Raw genomic sequence first — 20,209 nt, forward strand, 5'->3', positions numbered from 1 at the left:
TATTTTTCAAAAGCCGAAGTTTCCATTTTTCACATCCCACTGTAAAGGTCAGAATGAAAAGGAAATAAATAATTTTTCTAAAAGGAAAAATAAATGGCACCTAGTTTGGAGAAAGAAATATTTAGGTCTTGATCTTCTCAGATTCCTTGGAGTGCAAAGGTAGCCTACGCTGTCTAAAGCATTTTCATGTCAGATTAGACATATAAGAGCTGTGTGAATAATTGTATTTTGACAGCAACAGTACTGTCTTCTTAATGGTCTATTAAAAACTGAAGTGTTCAAATAACCCTCTGCTTTTATTACTTTGATTGCAAAAATAAGAGCAGAAGTACCCACCTAAATTTTAAGAAGAAAAGAAAAATTGTACAGGGCTAAAAAGAGCTCAATATTGGCAATAATATTTTGATAACATCCAAGTGTCAAGGTTTTAACATATGCTGGACTGGCCTGAATGTGAATCCCGATTTTCTCATTGGATTTTTCCCGTGTTCAGGAAGAGCTCTTGCTGCTGGGAGGAGATGGACAAGACTTCTGACCCCTGCTCCTGCACTTGCTTAAAAGGGAGGGCAAAGGTCACACAGAAGGAAAAAGGTTTTAAGCTTTCAGTGGAAGGGCAGATGTAGGCTGGAATTTAGCTGGAGGGAGGGAAAAGAGATGGGAAAGAAAAAAAAAAAATCATTCAATCTGCTCACAGCTCTTCTACAAATGCTGAGTTACATGAAACTCATTTGCAAAGCTTTAAGGATTAAAGTTCTTGCTGAAATACTGTATTGGCACTTGTAGTAAAAATAAATAAAATAGCTTTTCCATTCCCATGAACAGCTATCGCATCTCTCTAGTTAGCCTAAGTTCATCCACCTTACTCTCAGCTGCCAAAAGTCCTGCACAGTTTTCACTGCATTCCCCAAGACAAAGATTTCTTTTGACCTTCAGATCTGCAGTCAAGTTCATCTTCTATCATTCTTCCTCTAGGATTAGTAGATCCGTGTCCCTGAGATATGACTCTCTGCTGCTCTCCATTTTCCCCTCTAAGTAGGACTGCTGCAAACCTTGCTGCTCTAGTTTGCAATTATTGCTGAACTTTGATAGTTCTTTAAAAAAGGAACAGAAGCTGGCCAGTAGTTAGAGATGCAAGATCAGAAAACATTTCCTAAAGTTTGTCAAAAGAGGACTGAAAGGTCCCTCTTTCCACTTCTGGTGTGAGTTTCCATGAGCCATTCACTGCACTCACGTTGTGCAGAGCTGGAGTTCAATATCCTGCCATGCAGCAGGTGGTAGGATGACTCTTCACAGGCTCATTACTGTCCCACAGTATCAGTAGCTTTTTTCTAGTCCCACTCACCACTAAAAAGGAGAGAGACAACAAACTGCTCTTGGCAACCCTCCAAGCTCCATTAACAAAGATGCACAGCACAGCATATGGAATTTAAGCTGCCCCTTCAAAATAGTAGCCAAAAAAGAAAGTTCCTTCTCATTCACCTGGAAGATATGTGCTAAGTTTCTGCATTTATAGGTAATTGTTGTGGCTTAAAACAAGAACCAGCTGTCTGGAGGCTCAGTGAGGGAACTACAGTTGCTCTTCACTCTCATTTTGAACACTAGCTTGTGTCCAAAATTTCAGGGGCTGCAAGGCTTAAATTTCTGGCCACACAACATACAAGAAAGAAAGTTCAGAAGAAAAGATCTGTTTTCTTTATAAACAATAGTAGTTGCTCATAGCCAACACAACATTAACAAATATAATACAATCAAATTATTTCATGTGTCTGAAACATGCCTGGTTATGTATTTTACATGTATCTAGATAGCTAAAGAAATACAGAAAGCAAAAACAATGCTGTATGATTCTCTTTCTGTCAAATTACTGTATTAAAGAAATACTATATATTTTTCCTTTCACAAACAGCATTGATTTTATCCTCTGGTTGGCATGTAGTGTAATACAATCACTACTGAACCTAAGAAGTGAGGGAAATTTGTGTATTTAGTAATAATTAATGCCTTGATATTCTTTGCTGACTACGAGCCAGGAGAAGAATTTCACAAACTGTTGTTGAATATTGTGACACAAAAGCATGACACCTTCACTTGGACTTAAGAAGGAACATTGTTGTTTATATATTTTTCTTATAAGGCCAACAAATACAGAGATTTGCCAAACATCCCAGAAGGAAGCCTTCTGAAGAAAACTTCATTAAATACTTAATTTCTTGCACAAGATCTAATATTTGGTTGCTTTCTTAATGGTTAGAAAAGAAAAAGAGGGAAAATAAAGGGCAAAAGAAAAGGCTCACTAGTTATGAAATCCCTCCTTGAAATGATGCGCTGCAAGCTGTATTTTAATTAATTCTGGCCCAAGAACTACTCCTGAATTCATGACTGATCACAAATCCTTATTTTAAAGACTGACTATTAAGTTACTCTTGAGGGAGAGATCCAATATTGTTAAAATATCTTAGAGAAATGTGTTTAAATGTATTTTGACTTTGTAATGACAATAGTGACCATAACCTTTGCCTTGACATGAAGGAATGTGTGTATCTCACAGGAAAGTTGCAACCTTTTGCACCTAACCCCATCTCACAAATCCCAGCCTCAGCACAACTGTGTTGTCATAAGAAGCTTCACCAGAAACAGAAGTGATAGAACAGACAGGGCTGGGAATTAGCAGGAAGCATTTATATCTCAGACTATCCTGAGCTATCAGGGGCTCTGATGACTTAGACTTTCTTTCAGATGAGATAAAAACCAGAGGTCCTGGCATCTGGTGGCCATTAGGAACCTAGAGACATTGGATTATTAGGCACTGAATCCTGCTCGTATTCCAAGACAAATAAGTTTATTCAGCCTTCCTAAAAAATTCCTCATTGTTTCAGAGAAAATCATATATTCTTCTAGCACCCAAAGGTGCTGTGCAATGTTTATTGGTATGCTGCAAAACAAACCACCAGTACTGCAGGAATACACCGCACTCCACGATGACAAAACACTTGTTTCATCTGTTTTATCTGTTGTGTGACAATGGCTATATTAGGTTTTGTTACCAGCATAACTACCCTGAACCCCCATTCTCCAGAGTGATGGAATGTGGACAGGCTGCACACCCCCAGGGGACCTACAGAAATAATTTACATGGATGGAATCCTTTAGAGTTGCTGGAGTGTCACTGCAAGGAAAGAATGGGTGCCCAGCTGTGCTGTGTCCCATCCTCCTGTAGATCTCTCATGTACACCCACATGCCAGTTTACAAGTGTGCACACTATGAAAAACAATCTTTGTGTCAGAGGTGAGCACTGACATTCCTTATGTCAGTCAGTCATCTGACCTTGGTGCTCACAAAATTACCCCTCTTACCATTCTCCTTTGGTCATAAAAGGACTCACGTTATTAATGGTTACTCTCCAAGTCATGCCTCGGTTAAATGGATAAATTAGCTCCAAAACTTGATTGGCTAAATATCCTCTTCTCCTTTAAGCTTCTTCTAGAGATCAAAAGTGACAGTGAGAGGTACTGAATTACTAATCTGGATATGATGTCAAATTTACCCCGAAAACTCTTTCCACCTGCTGTTTCTGTTCTTTGAGATTCCCAGGAGGTCAAAACTAAGCAATAGCTGTATATAAACATACACCCACATGGATTTTTACTTGAATCAAGTATAATAACTTTGGATACTCTAATGTTAGTCTGACCCAAAGATTACAACCCTGATTAATTTCTAAGAGGAGTGTGCAGTGTTCTCAGAGTGAAAAACGAGATGTCTTTTCTGGCTGGGGCAGATTTTCCCTCAGTAAATGAAATAATTTGATGTTTTCAAGAAGACTAATGTTTCTGTTGTTGCAAGAAAAAGAAGAGAATGATTCTTTTGGATCATTGACTCAAAAGATTTATGATCTGAGCTATCACATCAACAATCAGCTTAACAATAAAATCCTGTTGCAGAAAGGTTCCTTTTTTATGGTCCCTATTTACACAGCAGCAGCATAAAGCACAGCTGTGCTCTGAGCTCACCATCCTGCCACAAGACTGACAAAGAACAGTTTTGGGAGCAATGACAATTGTTTCCAAGACTTTTCACAGCCAGATGATTACCAACACCTTCCTACTGCAGTAAGTGATTTTAAATTAAAATCAGCCTTGAAACTCCATTTCTACACCCATGAACAACATTTAGCTCAGGTATTCTCCAGGTTTTTAGAGCCAGAGAAGCTGCCATCCTTAACCAGAATGAATACCAGAGGAAGCTGTGTGTACACAGTTTCTAAAACAGCAGCAGCGCAATTCTACAGTTGGTGTGATGAGACTGCCCCTTGCTGAGCAATATTTTCCCAGGATTTCTTTAGGTTTCACACATATCTGGCAGGTTGCAAATCTTTTGAAGTAGGGATTGTATTTCAACTCTGATTTTTCATGTATGAGAGCACATAGGGTCAGATGTGGTGACCTGAGTTCACAGGTGGGAGCATTACAAACCTCGATAAACATGCAAGAAAGTTGACAGCTTCACAAAGTTGTGAGTTTCAGAGAAAAAAGATTCCATGGAGATACTTAAATCTCAGATTTTTAACAAAGCTGATATAAGTAGTATCTAAAGGGTATTCTTTGAAAAGTAAAATCTGTATAAGATTGCATGCGCTGGACTTTTGATAAGTGCTAGATTTCCTTCCTCTAACCACAAGAAAAACAATTCACAGCTATCTATACTCCCACATTCATCTCACAGACAAACCTGCTGTGACAGGCACAAGGCCTACACTTGCCGTGGGAGAAATACTATCAGAGCTAAAAATTCAGCTGTGAACTGATCCAAACATGAAGTTCCTAACCTCCCCCCATGAGAGACAAACAGCAACTTCCCACTGCAGAGCAGGGGCGAGCATTGCACACCCTGACACCCCGCAGACTCCTTTGTGCCACGGAATACATTAATAAGGGCAAAAGGTTATTTTCCAGCAAAGTTTGTAAATTAAATTCTATAGAAAACCAAACAAAAGGTTACATGAGTGTTCATTTATCTATGAGCAGTGAGCTCAAAAGAAAATATTTCATTTCAGATTTTGCCAAGTTGTCCTAACAATGGCAGCTTATATACACAGGTACTTTGCAAACAAGACTAAATTAATTAATATCAAGTTTCAGCCAAATGGATGACCTGGGAAAGGTTTCAAATTAGTTTTTTCACTGAATTAATTTCAGCTAAGAACTTTGATAAAAACAGCATGGAAAGAGTAACTGAAAGGAAGAACATACTTTATTTGATTACTTTTAAAGCACATAGGCTTGCAGAGTAAAGCAAACGGGAAATAAAGAGTGAATTAAGATTTACCCAATTTGTTTAGTTAGATAAGTTATCTTGTCTTAAGATATAAGTTGTCCAACTCATTGGTATTTAACCCAGCTACAGAAACATTCCCTGCCAGCACCAAATCCCACACGGAGCTGCCGAAGGGCCGCAGCAGAGGCGCGCTGAGCAGCCCAGCACCCGCTGCCCTCCATCCTCCCTGCACACCCGTGCACCCACTCCAGGCCAGGCACAGCCTCTGCCAGGAAATGCAACAGCAAACAAGACTCCTGACACCTGGCAGGCTTCTCTGCTGGAGCTTCTCACTCCATTTAACAGCTTTTCTCCTCCCACTCCAGCTCATCCAAAGACACAGCTATTAAAAAAATTATTTAGAAAAGGTTCAAGCAATTACTTGAATTACTTGTCTGTTAAAAACCAAACTTTGTTCTGAACACTTAACAGTGTCCAGTGTGCATCAAATGTGACATAACCAAAACAGCAGATCCTACAGGCCAGAAAGTATGATTTCTATTTTTCTTTCCTGCTGTCCAACTCTGACCTTTCTAAACAGATCTCCGTCCAGCTTGTCAGATATCCTAATCAAACAGGTCCAGGTGCCAATTATTCCTGCAAAGATGCAGCACACCACAGAGCTGACAGGTCTGAGATAATCCAGTCTCAGGAAAACCATCTCCTGATTTCCTCCTCTGATTTCCTCAACAGTGCTTAAGTCAAACATCCAGATGTTACATGACAAGTCCCTACAGGCAAGCACCTGACCTAAAAGCCGTGAAAGAAACCCTGATACTTTTAAGAGAATTTTGTTTTCTCCTCATTTCCTCAAATAAGCTTTAGGGATAGAAACTGATATTTTATTTTATATATTAAAAAATAGCATATGCTACTGTTAAAACAAAAGTTTTCTAAAGCTAGTAAAGACACTAAATCTTTGGTGCATTTAAACCCAACCCTGTTGTAATATTTCAAGGAAAAAATGTGGCATCACCTGTATCCCTGTGCAAAAATACTCTATTACTTTATTTTTTATTTACATTATGCCTTTAAAATTTGAACAAAATAAAGTAACACTAACTTTGTTCTGCTTCTTTACACAGATGCTATTTGTTTGGTACAGTATAATTTTTTAAGTAATACTAATTTCTAGCCAGCCTCATGGCACCTGAGTGGAATACATGTAAAGAAAAGAACAAGATTTAGGTAAAGTCTTCAGTTTTGTGAAATTAAAACTGAAATTCAAACCTTCATTCCTATCAATTTTTACTAAATATATATTTGTATATTATTATCATAATTCTCCATTCATACCTATTAGAAAAGCTAGGAAATTAGTTACGAAACTCAAGAAAGAAAAATACTTGCATCACCTTAGGAACTTGGAGAAAACACAAATAAGCGCTCATTCAACTCCCCACTAAATTTGTTTGAGTGTTACCAACAGTTTTCTGCCTTGAGGCATACCTTCCCCTCTGGGAGCAGCTCCCCCCAGAACAATGCCTTCAAAAAAAGGAGAAATAAGTGCAATTTTTGATAAACAGGCACTGGAGCAGTATGATTATTTTACAGATAGCTACAAACATGGTATGGAGCATTTAAGAAAGTTACACAAAGCCATTCATCAAGCTACATGGATAACAGATTCTATTATCCATGTAGCTTGATGAATGGCTTTATGCCACAACCAAGTCCTCATGTTTCATCTACAAAATACTAGCTTCCTGCCCTAACCATAAAATATCTGATAGAAGTCCATATCCTGATACAGTTTCTTAATGTCATCACACAGAAATTAGAGATTTCAGGCTTATCAAGAGCAGAGGCTGCAGTTGTTATAAACTGAGCAAGCACAGTAAATTTCACAACTCTGTCAAGAAATTGAATGAAATATGGTGGTTTCATCTTACAGAGATAATCTGGTTCCAAACAGAATTTGAATTCCTTTCCCATAGTAGTTTTATGATGATCTTAATGGAAGCAGTTCAGCACTTCTGTGCAACTTTTTGGAGATAAAAGTTGGCACTGGTGCTGCTTTGATACAGTGTGAGGTAACATAAATAAGCAGGTCAAATATGCCACCGACATTTGATACATAAGGAAAATCAGGATTTCTCATGCCATACACTAAATAAAATTCCAGAATAAAGTGAGGCCCCCAGTGACACACTATGTAAGCTGCAGACTAAATTCTCAGTGACTTAAATTGAACACAGTAGCCAAAGTACACCTGACAGCAATGTAGGTGCTTTTCAATCGACTTCACCTTTCTCCCAGTCACATCCACAGCCTTTAAGTGTCTTACAAAATACTTCCACTGCCTATCTAGAAAAGTACCCACTCTTTGAAAATTAAATAACAACATTCTTCGCGAAGACTAATCCTGCTTTTCACTTTTTGAAACAAAACCAGATAAGGAAGTGCTGTAAATCTGAGAACTGTGAGCTGCTGGGTTGCAGAAAGGCCCCTCTAAACAAGTATGTCGTGGAGCTAGTCTGTACCTGTGTCTCAGTGCACATTCCTCTGGCAAAGGAATTCAGGCCTGAAACCTGGTACCCCTCTGCCCTCCTCTGAGTGAGCTCATAACACCAGAATGAACGGGAGGGAAGTAACTTTCTCACTGGAATTTCTTTAATGGAAATTATAGGAACACATCTTGATGAAACAGATGGTTGAAGTATTTTGTCTGGTTATTCACAAAGAATACTTACTGTTGTATACAGAAAACATAGAACTACTTGAGGAAAATTTATCTCCAGTAAGTTCAAGGTTATCATATAATCAAAAAAAAATCTGTAGCTGATATCACTGCACAAAGATGCCTGGGCTGACAGTCTTCTGTGCAGAGAAAACTGTAAAACAATCATTCCAAATGTGGACAGTAACTTAGTAAAAAATAAAAACTTCAACTGAACAACCAAAAAAAACCCCTTCAAGTTGCCTTTTCATAGCCTTTATTTACTTCTATCCAAAATACTTGGCAAACACTTTGGTTTGTGATTCATAAAGCATCCTTGAATGGAGATGAAAAGTTATAGCAGCACTGGAGATCCCATATAAATGTTAATTAATTCTACTCTACCACTGACAGACTTAGTTAAAACTCACTAGCTGGATTTTAATCCTTGCCCCTCCTGTCGGAAAGACGTGCAGAACTTGGCTGGATAGCACAAACCTGAAAGATAAAAATCAAGCAGATTCTTTGGAAACTTCACAGTCTCACGCTTGCCCATAGAAGAAAGTGCAATTTAACGGAGAGTCTTTAAGTAGCCATAATTAACTTTTTACTGTTTTGTGCCTCATTTAGGTTAGAGGTTCAAGCTTTCAAGATCTCCAAAGGCAGATTGTACAAGTCCCTCATTTAGAGGAGCCTTAGGGCATACAAAGCACACGGTACAACAGTTCAAAGAAGCAAAACTCGATGCATGACTTGAGGCAAAGCCTTCTTCACACATCCAGGGCAGTAACGCCAGTGCTCAGCCCGGCCCAGCGCAAGGACGCCTGAAAATCGCCCAGGGCTGAAAGACAACAGTAACACAAACAGTGATTAAAGCAAAAGCTGCAACTTGTTTCTTTGTATTGCATAAGGAAACAGTGTGAAATTCATTTAATAAATGAACCCTAGAGAAGGGTCAGAACACATCAAATGTTGCTGTAACTTCAACAGGAATGTTCGTTTCAGGATAACCCCGCACAGCGGAGGGACTGCAAACACATTTTACCTTCCGTGAAAACGAGTTCTGCCACACGAGAAGATGTTCTGAGCCAGCCCCGGGGGGCACAGTCCCAGAAGGGCAGACTGCAAAAGCTCCCGTGTGATTTTCCACGGGACACTTGAGGGATGGGAGCTCCTCGGCTCCTGCTGAGGGCTCCCAACGCCCCGCACGCCCCAGGGCCAACACATTCACATGGAAATTGCTCCACTAAGAGATACAGGTCAAACCACAGCCTGGAGCTCACTCTAATTATCTAGGCAGATTCTGGTTTAATCCTAACAAGATTATACATTCACAGAGATTAAGGTTGTTAAAAGTACCACAGAGCAAACCATATAATCACTACACTGAAGAGACCATTAACTATTCTGTTTATGGTCACCAACTCATTTAACTTTAAAACCTCTGTGGTATTCAAGGAAATTTTCTGTACTATTTGTGGTAAAAGTAGGTTAAAGATCTGACATGTACTTTGGTGACAAGAACACATTTGTTAGAGGAGTGGTTTGAAAGCTCCTTTTCATCATCATATCAACGTATTTCTCCACCTCTTTCTTTTCTCTTTCTTTTTCTTAAATCTTCCACCTTTTCAGGTCACAGCAAAAAGCCAAGCACCGTATGTAGAGAGAGATTTCATAGGCTGTTTCCAGCTTAAGCCAAAACTACTTTATTACATTAAAAACGCACTACTCTTCCTTTGTAAAAATGAGCACAAAGTTTACAAGAAGAGACAGATGTTAAAAAACCCTGTTTCTGATGAAAACAGACAGAAAACTTTTGCTAAATAGCAAGCAATGTGTTTCTGTCACACCCATTCCCTTGTAGCGCAAAAAACACAGCATTGCCAAAGCACCCCAGGAACAAAGCACCTTACTTCTGGCACCCAGGGCTTACTAGAAATCACCTCAGTCATCCCAGAGACCAAGACTGAGCACACTTCTGTAATTTCTGGAAATGAAGGCTCAGCATTTTCTATGCAAAATGCTGTATATATACACTGTGCGGTGCAGTACACCTTCCAGCCAAATTCACACTTCATACATGCTGCACTTCGTGGAGAGGGCATTTACAGAGATACATTAATTTTACAGATAATGCTCCAGCTTTTCAACCCCTCACACACACTTTGATAATAACTTCACAACGCTGAAGCTGAAAGCCCACAGGCTCCTTTTATGGGAAAGTCTGAAGCGTACTATAAATTCTTAATTTTCCAAGCTTGCTTTTTGCTCCTGCAGGCTATGTTCTTCCAGTTGAGTTACACCCTGCTTTGTGGATAGCTTTAATCATCCAAGTACAATACAATGATTCACCTTCCTATTGTTTTGATGTGTTTCTACTACAGTAGTAGCAATAATTCCAAGTTGCTTTTTTAAAAAAAAAATTAAATATATATTTTACAGAGCAAGTGGTATCTGCACAACACTTCACAGCAAGTTTTATATAAGGAGAACTATTACAACTTTAAAATGGTCCTGGCTCCTCTTTGGAAAAATCAAGCCATTATTCAGTGTGTCACTTTTAACTATTTAACTTTGTTACAGTAATGATATGCATTTCTGTACACATTTCTTAAAAAAACTACTTACCACCTTAAAAATTCTAAACAGACTCTGACTTAAAGTATTAAGAATAACTTCTTTTACAGTTTTATAGTTTTCTGAGGAAACTTCTTTGGTTTAAAATTCTTTTAAGAACTAAGCATTATTTCATGCCCACAGAGAGATACCTTACTACTTGTGAGGGCATGACCTTAATAAAAAAATAACTTCAGTGATTCAAACAAATGGATAAGAAATGTAAGAAATTGATTTGAAAACACTGTAATATGTGAGCAGGTAAAGTACATGCAGTAATTTTTAAAAGTTGGGAAAAGACAAAGCATTGACTTGTCACTATTCAGAGCTTTAAAGTGATGCTGCTAGCAAAAAAAGAGTTGGTGGTGTTTAATTTGTGGATATTTGAAGAAGCACAGGAGCATTCATTCTATTTCTTGCTTAACTTCACTTTTATTTTCCTCTCCTCTGATTTTTAGGTCAAAACCAACCAGTCCAAACAGTGCTAGAAAATAACTGATACAGTTGGCTTTCGGCTTACTACATACAAGCACTTCATCCTAATCTCTAGAAAGCTGCAGGTTTTGATTTATCTACCAGCCAAAAAAAAAAAAAAAAAAAAAAAAAAGGCTAAGAAAACAGTTAATTTTGCTGTTGCTACCTTGTTTCCAACCCTTCTTCTTCAGCAGAAATAGAAAAATGACAAATATGCAAAACTGAAGAAAATTAAATGTTATTTTCATATCTTACTTCAGTGTAGTGCCTTTTCCAGCTAGCTCCCAACGAGTCCAGCTGCAACACCCAGCTGACCTGTGTCATCACACAGGGGTCCTGGCAAATCCTTGTGCCAAGCATGGAATCGTTTGTTCCTACACTAACAGGGAAAGCAAGGAACATTAGGTGCAAACCTCTCCAAGAGATTTGTGCAACAGAGATTCCTGGGTAACAGGCACTGACACGTCCTCACTGCTGCTGGGGGTGAGGCATCAGAGAGCACTGCTGGATTAACAGCAGTGATCCTGGCAGCCTCCCTGGCTAGTACAGCACAAAGGAGACACAGAAAGGCAGAGGAGCTCGTGAGCACGTTGAGGCAAGGGCTGGAGGCTGTATAAAGTACAGCAGATTCCAGCCAAATAGGAGAAAATAGAGCAGAGAGTGAATGAGGCAAACTCAGAATACAGTAGCTATTGACATCTCAGTGGACTGAAGCAAATGAAACCAATGTGGTTCACAGAGCTGATTCCCTCAGTGTTAAGGTAACCAAGTGAGCAGAGACTATGCAAACTGGATGGTGCTGGTTTAGTGGCCCCAAGAGGCTGACACAACCAAAGCTAATCAAAATTCTGCAGAAACAACAAGGGAAGCACAGACCAGAGGGATGTCTACAGCTTTGTATCCATTTGGGTGTGAGCAGCATCAGAAGGCCAGCAAAGTCACCACTGACCAGCAAGAACTGTTAAAGAATGTGGCAAAAAAGCCAAAGAAGAAGCAGATCAATTGAACCATTAATTTGACTTGGTATGTTTCCTCCTTGTGTTTCTTCAGACCTGAGAGAAAAGGAAACCATTCTGAAAAGATGAATTTGATTATAAGTAGCAGATTATTGTCAACAACTTTTTAAAGTAGTTAAACACAACTCCTGGAAACTGCAGCAACACAACTTCCATATAAATTACACCATTAGGGAAGGGAAAATCATATGGAAAGACTCAAGGCAGGCTGAACTGCAGGAAGCCTGTGCAAAAAGCACAAATTATTTGCTTCTCCCATGTATTTTCAGATCTATTGCCTACACCTCTAAATTTCCTTCTTTTGTAGGGTACAGGTAACAAGAACTGCATGATTCCACTCTAAACACTCTTTCTGTTCAGACATGTAAATGGAAATAAGCATTTAAAGCTCAGTCAGGATTTACAGCTTTTCCAGAAGAGTGAGAGTCTTTTTGGGTTATATGGGTATCTAGGAAAAAAAGAACAAAACAAAACAAAACAAAACAAAACAAAACAAAAAAAAAAACAAAAAAAAAAAACCCAAAAAAAACCAAACCAAAAAAAAAACCCAAAACAAAGCCCCAGCCACCTAAAGAAATTAAGTTCATAAAAACACTGCAGTCACTATCAAGACTGCATTTTGCAGGTATCCCCTAACAAGCCATTCAGTCTCCTTCTGTTCTCTTTTGAAACACAGACTGACCTTGCTGGAGCAATCCCTTGCACAGGGAGAAGCTTTCATTTTATTTTTTTCCACAATAACAGTCCTTATTTTGAGACTTGATTTTTAGACAGCTGGAAAATCAATGAAAGATTTTTAAAAAATCTTATTTTTAGTTCTTAGTCATCATTTTAACATTTAAGCTGAGATACAGGATTACCAAACTCTACTCATAAAGAGATTCTCTACAGCAAAGATGGAGAAAGAGGGGAGAAGCACCAGCATCAAAGCTCTGCCTCCTTTAGGGACACCATAATAACAATAGCAGCTCCTAAGTCAAGGGAACACAGTGGCTGGTGCCAGTGATTGTCCACAAGAGGAAATAAAATGTTTCTTCAGGTCACACAGTGCCTCTCCCACCTATACAAAAAGCAGCCACAGCCTTAAAAGGACAATGATATCACAAAAGCTCTTCAGAATGCAATCACTTCTGCAACTGCAAGTAACTGCATTACTTCATTTCATAGCTGCTGTAACCTGACACGGCATCTGAGTGCCAAATAAAATGCCACTTCCTCAATTGTCTTCAGCACATAGAAAATATTCAGCAAATAAGCAATTATTTGTTCAAATGGGAAAGTATATTCAGCTTTAAATGAAAATTTCCCCTAAAACACAAGGTCTTAGCAAGAGCTAGAAAATCAGCCCTTTCATCAAGAATTAGTTTCTGGTTTTAGCATTTCTCCTTATTTTGTTACAGAACCAGAGTATAATTCTTATTATTTTACCACAGACCTATTGTTATTCAAACTTGACCTTTGCAGAAGGACCATTCTCAATGCAGGACGTGAATCTTCACCAACAAGTGTCTCCACAGCCATGCATTCTTACAGATTAGAGGTTGCCTTGTCTGCTAAACAAATCCTGAGATTTATATTATTTCTTGATTTCTGTAGACTCCTTCCTTACAAAAGTAACTTTACTGTAGATACTAATTTCTTTTCCCAATAAAGTTTATGGTTATATAAAAATACAGCTGTAAAAGTCAAGTTACAGAAGGGCTGCATACTTATAAATACTGATTCAAATGGCAAAGGAAAGTTCAAAACTTTATAAAAACCTCTTGATGGAAAACATTATATTTGCAGAAACTGAATTGGAAAGAGTTACAGTAAGAGCTGCAACTCTGGTTTGAAATATCCATAATTCAACAGCTAATTTTTTGCCTCTGTCAGAGGCTCTGGAACAAAATTTATTTTTGGCCATTTAAAACAAGGAGTTGAGCTCAATTAAGCTGGTCCAGTACATATTAAAGGGAAAGACACTATGAAGCATTTGTATCATAGATATAAAAACAATAGAAAACACACAGAAAACCTGGGATATATTAAGACATAGATAAATAAGATCACTTGGGCTAGCTTGGCATAAACTAGCAGAGCATCAGTTTCTCAAAATAGGGCAGACTTCCCAGAACTGGTTTTACACACAGTTTTTGTTTGCCTTACTTGGATACTGAAGATGCTCTGCTGAACAAGATACCAAGTGCTAGGAAAAGGAAGTGGCTCTAGTTAATCTGCACATTTATTAGCTAAAAAACCAAAAAGAAAGAAACAAAACCAAACAAAAAGACCACAAAACAACAAAAAACCCCACCCAGCTTTGAAAGAGTGACAGTACATGAAGTCCACTCACAGAAGAAACCTTACTGAGCTCCACCTGAAAGCTCAGTTGTTCCAACAGAACATATCTGACAGTAAGTCCTCACAGTAAGTCCTAAAAGTAGTTCTTTAGGCTACCTTTAAAACTAGGATGTATTCCAGGTGTGTTCAACTCCTTCAACATCAGAAGTGAATAAATGAGGAGTTACCATCTCACCTGTATGCCAGGGATGCTCTCAAGGGGGCACAGAATGACTGCACAGGACTGCAGCTCAGCTGAGAGCTTTGTGAATCTCAAATTCCATTACAAGAGGCTGTCTCTCAGTTTAGTGACCATTTTCACCACATGCTCCACCTCACATTTATGACATCCCAGAAACATCAGCAAAACTCTGATTATGCTTTTAGAAGTCCCTCTCCTAAAAACTCTGCTTTGCACTGAAGCCTGCAAAAGCCTCAGGGGAGGACAGTGATTAGCCAAGGTAAATCCCTGCCTCTCTTGCACTGTTCCAATATTTTGTGTCATCTCCCCTACCTTTGGACAAGCTTTTGTCACTTGTCTTAGTGCAATGAACATCTCGTAGATAGGACTATGCTGTTGTTTAGTGTTTGCACAGCATCTTGCACTGATGCTCCTGGTTCATTATCAATGAAAATTATTGATAATAAAAGACTGAAACCATGAATGAAGCATAGCTTCTCGAGGGACTCCAGGGTGAAAGCTGTTAGGGAGAAACTCTTAGGCCATTCCCAGCAACTGGTCTCCAGGGTCACAGTCTCTCTATCCAAGTAACCCCATGTGTAACATCAGGTCATCCATGCTTTCAACATTTGCTTCAAGGAAACAGAGATCATGTTACAACACTAATTTTGTACTGCCATTCAAAATAATGATAATTTATACCCAATAAAAATAATTATTAACTAAGATATTAATTCAGATACCTATTTAAAATCTTATTCTTACAGAAAGGGAGATGACCACACCTCATAACTGAGACCTCTGAATCAAAGCCAGCTTTGATACAAGATGCTGGCCTGATGCCAGCCACTGCATGTACTGGTCATGTCCACAGGGTACTGAAGAGTGGTCAAGAGCTTGGAACAACATTTTACGGATGTTTCTTTTACAACAGGTAAGTTATTGAAATGAGATTATTTTAAAAAGGGAACAAAGTTATAAATTATACCATCTTCAGCACCAAGTTGGCAGTCTCTGTGAACAGGCTTCTAGAAGTTGTTACTCCTTAACCTAAAGCTTTAACCTCATTCTATTGACATTATACTTCACTTCAAACTATACACCAGAGATCTATTAAGAAGTGTTTCAGAGATCCTATTCCTAAGAAAGTTCTGTTTAGTGCAAGTTCAATCACCAGTAATTTTTCTTAACAGCTTACTTCATGCTGGAAGGTGTTTGGATGTGTTTTTAAATCAGTGATGCCATAAAGTCAGTTATTAACCTACTGCTGTATCTGAAGTTGGCAAAAATATAGTTTTACTCTTTCCTGCTGGCCATGTTTGACAGCATTTTAATAGAAATCATTAAATCCATTATCTGCTTAGACATATAAAGTACTAAGTATTTTATGGACCTATTTCTGATTCTTCTTCATATATTTAGACTGACTACACAGCAACTAAGATTTTCATCATTTTCTAACCCTGAAGAAAACTCTCAGGAAGACTTAGAAATATCATGTAGATAATGATTTTAATTATTGTGATTGACTTAATTGACAAGAGTTCCTTTATGGGCAGAGAAAGATGTTAAAGAACTAACAGAAATCTGACTGCTCAAGAGATGTTTTCCAACAGCTATGGAGCAAAATTGGAGCAAACAATTGAAAATCTGCTGTTAGCTACATCTGCATCAATCAGCAATAATTTCACTGCCATGTTGCACAAATTTATATAAATGATTGCAAAATGCGGCACATTTGTCTCAAAATAATTTCAACATTTGCCTTTTTTGTACTTGCTTTAGAAGAGTAATTTTTACCTAGATTCCACTGCAGTAAGAACTTCTGGTAGAAGTATTCTTGGTTTTATTGAATAAAATTCTCTAATCTTTTAATCTTTGAGAAGATTAGAGCTTGTAACTACCACCTGATCAGGATGATGAAATTCTACTAGTGCAATTGATTCTGAAAAATGCAAAACATAATCAAGCCTTTCCTATTTTTAAAAAGTACAAACCCCTCTGCTATTACAGTCTTTTCAAAAGACTTCTCAGTTGCACAGAAAGGTTATAGATCCTTAAAATTTTAATCAGGAGTAGCAAAAGCAGTAGAAAAACATTGGCTACCAAGTCAAGAACCCATGTTTCAACTGGTTTTGTTAGAAATCTGTCTGAAGTTGAATCAAAATAAACATGCTTAACACATATACTAACATTCATTCAATATTGTATTTGCACTGTAAAATCCACACCACAAACATTATTGTCCAATCTTAGTTTACATTACAATATAACAAAGAGGTGTTTTTGAACTGCTGACTCTACATCAGTTGGACACTTAATTTAGGCTACAGATTTATTCACTAGTTAAGAGGGCTAACAACTGCAGATTCCAGTTGTCAAAAAACCTATTGCAACATCAAAAAAGAAAATTATGAACGTTTAAAAAATCTGTAGTCCCCTACTACTCTGTTTAAACATTAATTAGGAACAGCAAGAGCAAAATCCATGTTTACGTCATAAAGTTGTCAGATAGATCATAAAGTCATTGTTTCTGTACACCAACTTAAAATTTAAAAGACACTTACTAATCCATAGTCATGAACCTTGATACAACACTTAAAAGCTTAATCCTTTAATTTCTCACATCTCTTTCACTTAGTTATGACATGTTCTGGATTGGACCCCTTGTGAACAAGGACCCAGAGGGTCAGCTTTTACAGCAAGGTTCGAGAAGATGCTAAAAAAGAAGTAAAGGTCAGTTGCAAAGAGACACTGATCACGCCATCAGACACTAAAAGTTGTTACACCGCATACAGACGGTCTTCCACCCAGTGCACTTTAGTCAAAGTAGAGCAGACGAAAGGCACAAAGGAACTCTGGAGTAAAGGTGTACGAAAATTTAAAAAAAAAAAAAAAAAAAATCCGCGCATCTTTTAGAGGGGCGCGGGGATGCGTCTTTTTTCTGGCCGAAGGATGCCCAAACCCCGACAGGTTCGGCCGGGCACCTTCACCTCCAGCGAGCACCGCACTTACCGCACTCGCCAGCTCCGCGCCCAGCCAGAGGAGCAGCAGCAGCAGCGCCCTGCGGGAGCAAAGGGACAGAGTCACGGCGGGCCGGGGGCGAGCGCGGCTCGGGGGCGGCGGCGGCCGGCACTCACCCTGTGCGCCCCATGGCCGGGCAGCGCCGGCCCGCGGAGGAAGAGGAGGGCCCGCCGTCCCTCGGGGCGGGCAGGGCTCGGTGCGAGCGCTTCGCGGGCTCCTTCCCCGGCACGGCGGAGCACCGAGCGCCGGGTAGCGGCCGGGCTGGAAGCGCCGGCGCTGCCCGCTCGGCTCGGTCACTGCTCGCTCCCCGAAGCGGCGCAGCCCCTGCAGCACTCGCAGCGTGCCCAGGCAGGAAGTTTGCGCAGCCCCGCCGAGGCGTCGCACCTGAGCGGGGCCGGAGGGGCCGAGACTGAGCCGGGCGAGCCCCGCGCCCGCCGCCCGCCCCTCCAGAGGGGCGACCCGACACTGGCAGCAACTCCCCTGCACCCACCCGCCCCTGCAACTTCCGCTGCAGAAAATAGTCCGGGGTCCCGCTGCCCGCCCGGTGGAGGTGCAGGGCGGGGAGAGGCGGCGCCCGCTCTTCGAGCCGACAAAACCGCGGCGCCCGAGGGAAGGGTGGGGGGGATTGTGGCCTTCTCGGAGAGGGGCGGTAGCAGTGTGCCCCACACCGCCCGCCCCCGGAGCGGAGGAATACTGTAGTCCCGGGAGGACTTGAGCCGAGAGAAGCGGGCGAGTGCGGCAGAGGGGCGGGCGCTGGCGTCGGGGCGGCCGGTGCGAGCCGCCTGCAGGAGCCGCGCTGCCCCGCCGGGCTATGCCCGCGCCGCACGGCCGGCCCCGGAGCTCCTGAGCGGGCAGGATGGAGCCGCGGCGGCGGAGCTGTAGCCTGGCCGCCGGCTGCCTGGTGCTGCTGCTGGGGTGCTGGGGGCCGCAGGAGGCGGCGGCGGCGGTGAGTGCGGGGCGCCCTCCTTGTTCTCCTCGGGCGCCGCGGTCCCCGCCGGGCGCGGCCGCGGTGCGGAGCCTTGGGGGCAGCTTTGGAGCCCCTTTGGGGCTGGGGTGGCTGAAGGCGGCATCGCCCCGACAGGAGCTCGGTGGCTGCGGGCGGGGGTCGGCGAGGCTGGGCCGCGGGAGGGTCGCCCCGGCTGCCCGCGGGTGTTGGGGCTGCCGGGCCGCTCTTGCTGGGCAGAGCCCCGCGGTGCTGCCCCGCCGGACCGGAGCGCTCCCCGCGGGCCGCCCGCACGTCTGGGTTCGCCGGCGGCTCCGGGGAGGGAGGGAGTGCGAGGCGGGGGAAGCCCGGGTGAGCTTAGTGTGGGCTCTGAACCCGCTGTTCCTCCAGGACAAAGGAGGAAAGATTTCGCCCCCTGCCTTTCCCCCCCACCCCCCAGAGAACTCCGTGGAGAGGTGTCTGAGCTCTTGCCGCTGAGCCATCACCTGCAGCCGTGACTAACACCTGGATGTGGCAGGGAGATGGAGCCATGTGGGCATGGTTTGTCGGAGGACTGTGCCTCACACAGGGACTTGGTTTTCTCGAGGGTTGCATTTCTGCTTTCTTAAAACTCAAGTGGAAGTGCTAGCGGAGATGGTAAATGTGTGCGGTGCAGTAGAGAGCGCACGGGAGGCGGCCTGGACGAGACTTTGGGTCTCTGTGGAAAAGGGATGCTGTCCCGGCTTCCCTGGAGTGGCAGGGCCTTGGCACTGAGAGGTGGGAGAGGTGATCTAGCTGGGTTCGGGTTTCAGGCTATTTGATTAAGACCTTTAGCTGTTAACAAGTGATGAAATGATCTAAAGAGGCTCCCACTTTAACCTGCATTAATTTCAGATTTTACAGTACATGTATCTTTCTTAACTTTTTTTTAAGTTTACTTAGAAAGTGGAAAAAAAATCCAGATCTCTGTTCTTTAGGACTCCTTTCTAGTTAAAAAACCATAATATGTTATGGTAATAGGTGCAGAGTATAATTCTGCTACTCCCCCCTTCAATTCTGTAGTTAGTGCTGACAAAATCTTATTTGTCTTGAACTCTCCTTTGAAGTGCATTCCTTTACAGTGAAACTTTGTAGACCTTTCATCTGCCCTCTGAAAAAGCAAAGACCAGCTATAATATACTTCCTTCCTCTTGCACCCCTCCTTGCTGTGCCCAGGTGGGAACCCAAGTGTAAGTGATACTGGTGTGCCAGCAGCGCTCACTGATAGGAGCTGCTCGGCTCCACGTTGTCTGTGGCCCTGGTCCTGTGCTCTGCTCAGTAAGGCCTCAGCCCAGCCCAAGGAAGGACCCAGGCAGCCCCAGCTACAGGAATTCACTGTTTTAGCAGGTAGGGTTTGAAGATAGGGGAGATTTGCGTGCAGAAATGTGGCTCTTCTCTTTCTTCAGGAAAGCGTCCAAGCAGAGTTCCGTGTGTGCAATTACTGTGGATCTGTGGGGTGTGGGAGGGGGTCTGTGGTGACCCTGCAGGCAGTCTCCTACCTTGGGAGAAATGAAGGGAGCAAAACCAGTGGTAGAATTTGTGGTTCTTAACACCGCCTTGTTCTGCAGCCTCTCTTTTAGGATTTGCAGTGAGATAAGATTAACTGAAGACCCAAGGGCTAAGTGGGGGTGGGGGAAAGAGA

The 20,209-nt window shown here is 41.6% G+C and overlaps 2 protein-coding genes across 6 annotated transcripts in view; one reads left to right on the forward strand and one right to left on the reverse strand.

Annotated features, from left to right (window-relative positions):
• The window catches only part of COL4A6 (collagen type IV alpha 6 chain), a 110,293-nt gene extending 91,953 nt beyond the window's left edge, over positions 1-18,340 (reverse strand). For all 3 annotated transcript variants that reach the window (XM_041485270.1, XM_041485273.1, XM_041485269.1), the window contains exons 1-2: positions 17,723-18,340; positions 17,598-17,646 (exon numbers count right to left, since the gene is read on the reverse strand). In XM_041485270.1, the coding sequence (XP_041341204.1) occupies positions 17,598-17,646; positions 17,723-17,736 (63 nt within the window). In that variant the 5' untranslated portion in view covers positions 17,737-18,340. The remainder of the gene's footprint in view (positions 1-17,597; positions 17,647-17,722) is intronic.
• An 82-nt stretch (positions 18,341-18,422) lies between these two features.
• COL4A5 (collagen type IV alpha 5 chain) overlaps positions 18,423-20,209 on the forward strand; it is a 74,200-nt gene continuing 72,413 nt past the window's right edge. For all 3 annotated transcript variants that reach the window (XM_041485276.1, XM_041485277.1, XM_041485278.1), the window contains exon 1: positions 18,423-18,552. In XM_041485276.1, the coding sequence (XP_041341210.1) occupies positions 18,463-18,552 (90 nt within the window). In that variant the 5' untranslated portion in view covers positions 18,423-18,462. The remainder of the gene's footprint in view (positions 18,553-20,209) is intronic.

The sequence above is a fragment of the Pyrgilauda ruficollis genome, unplaced genomic scaffold (genome assembly GCF_017590135.1).
Source record: "Pyrgilauda ruficollis isolate IOZ18807 unplaced genomic scaffold, ASM1759013v1 scaffold7, whole genome shotgun sequence".
NCBI lineage: Eukaryota > Metazoa > Chordata > Aves > Passeriformes > Passeridae > Pyrgilauda > Pyrgilauda ruficollis.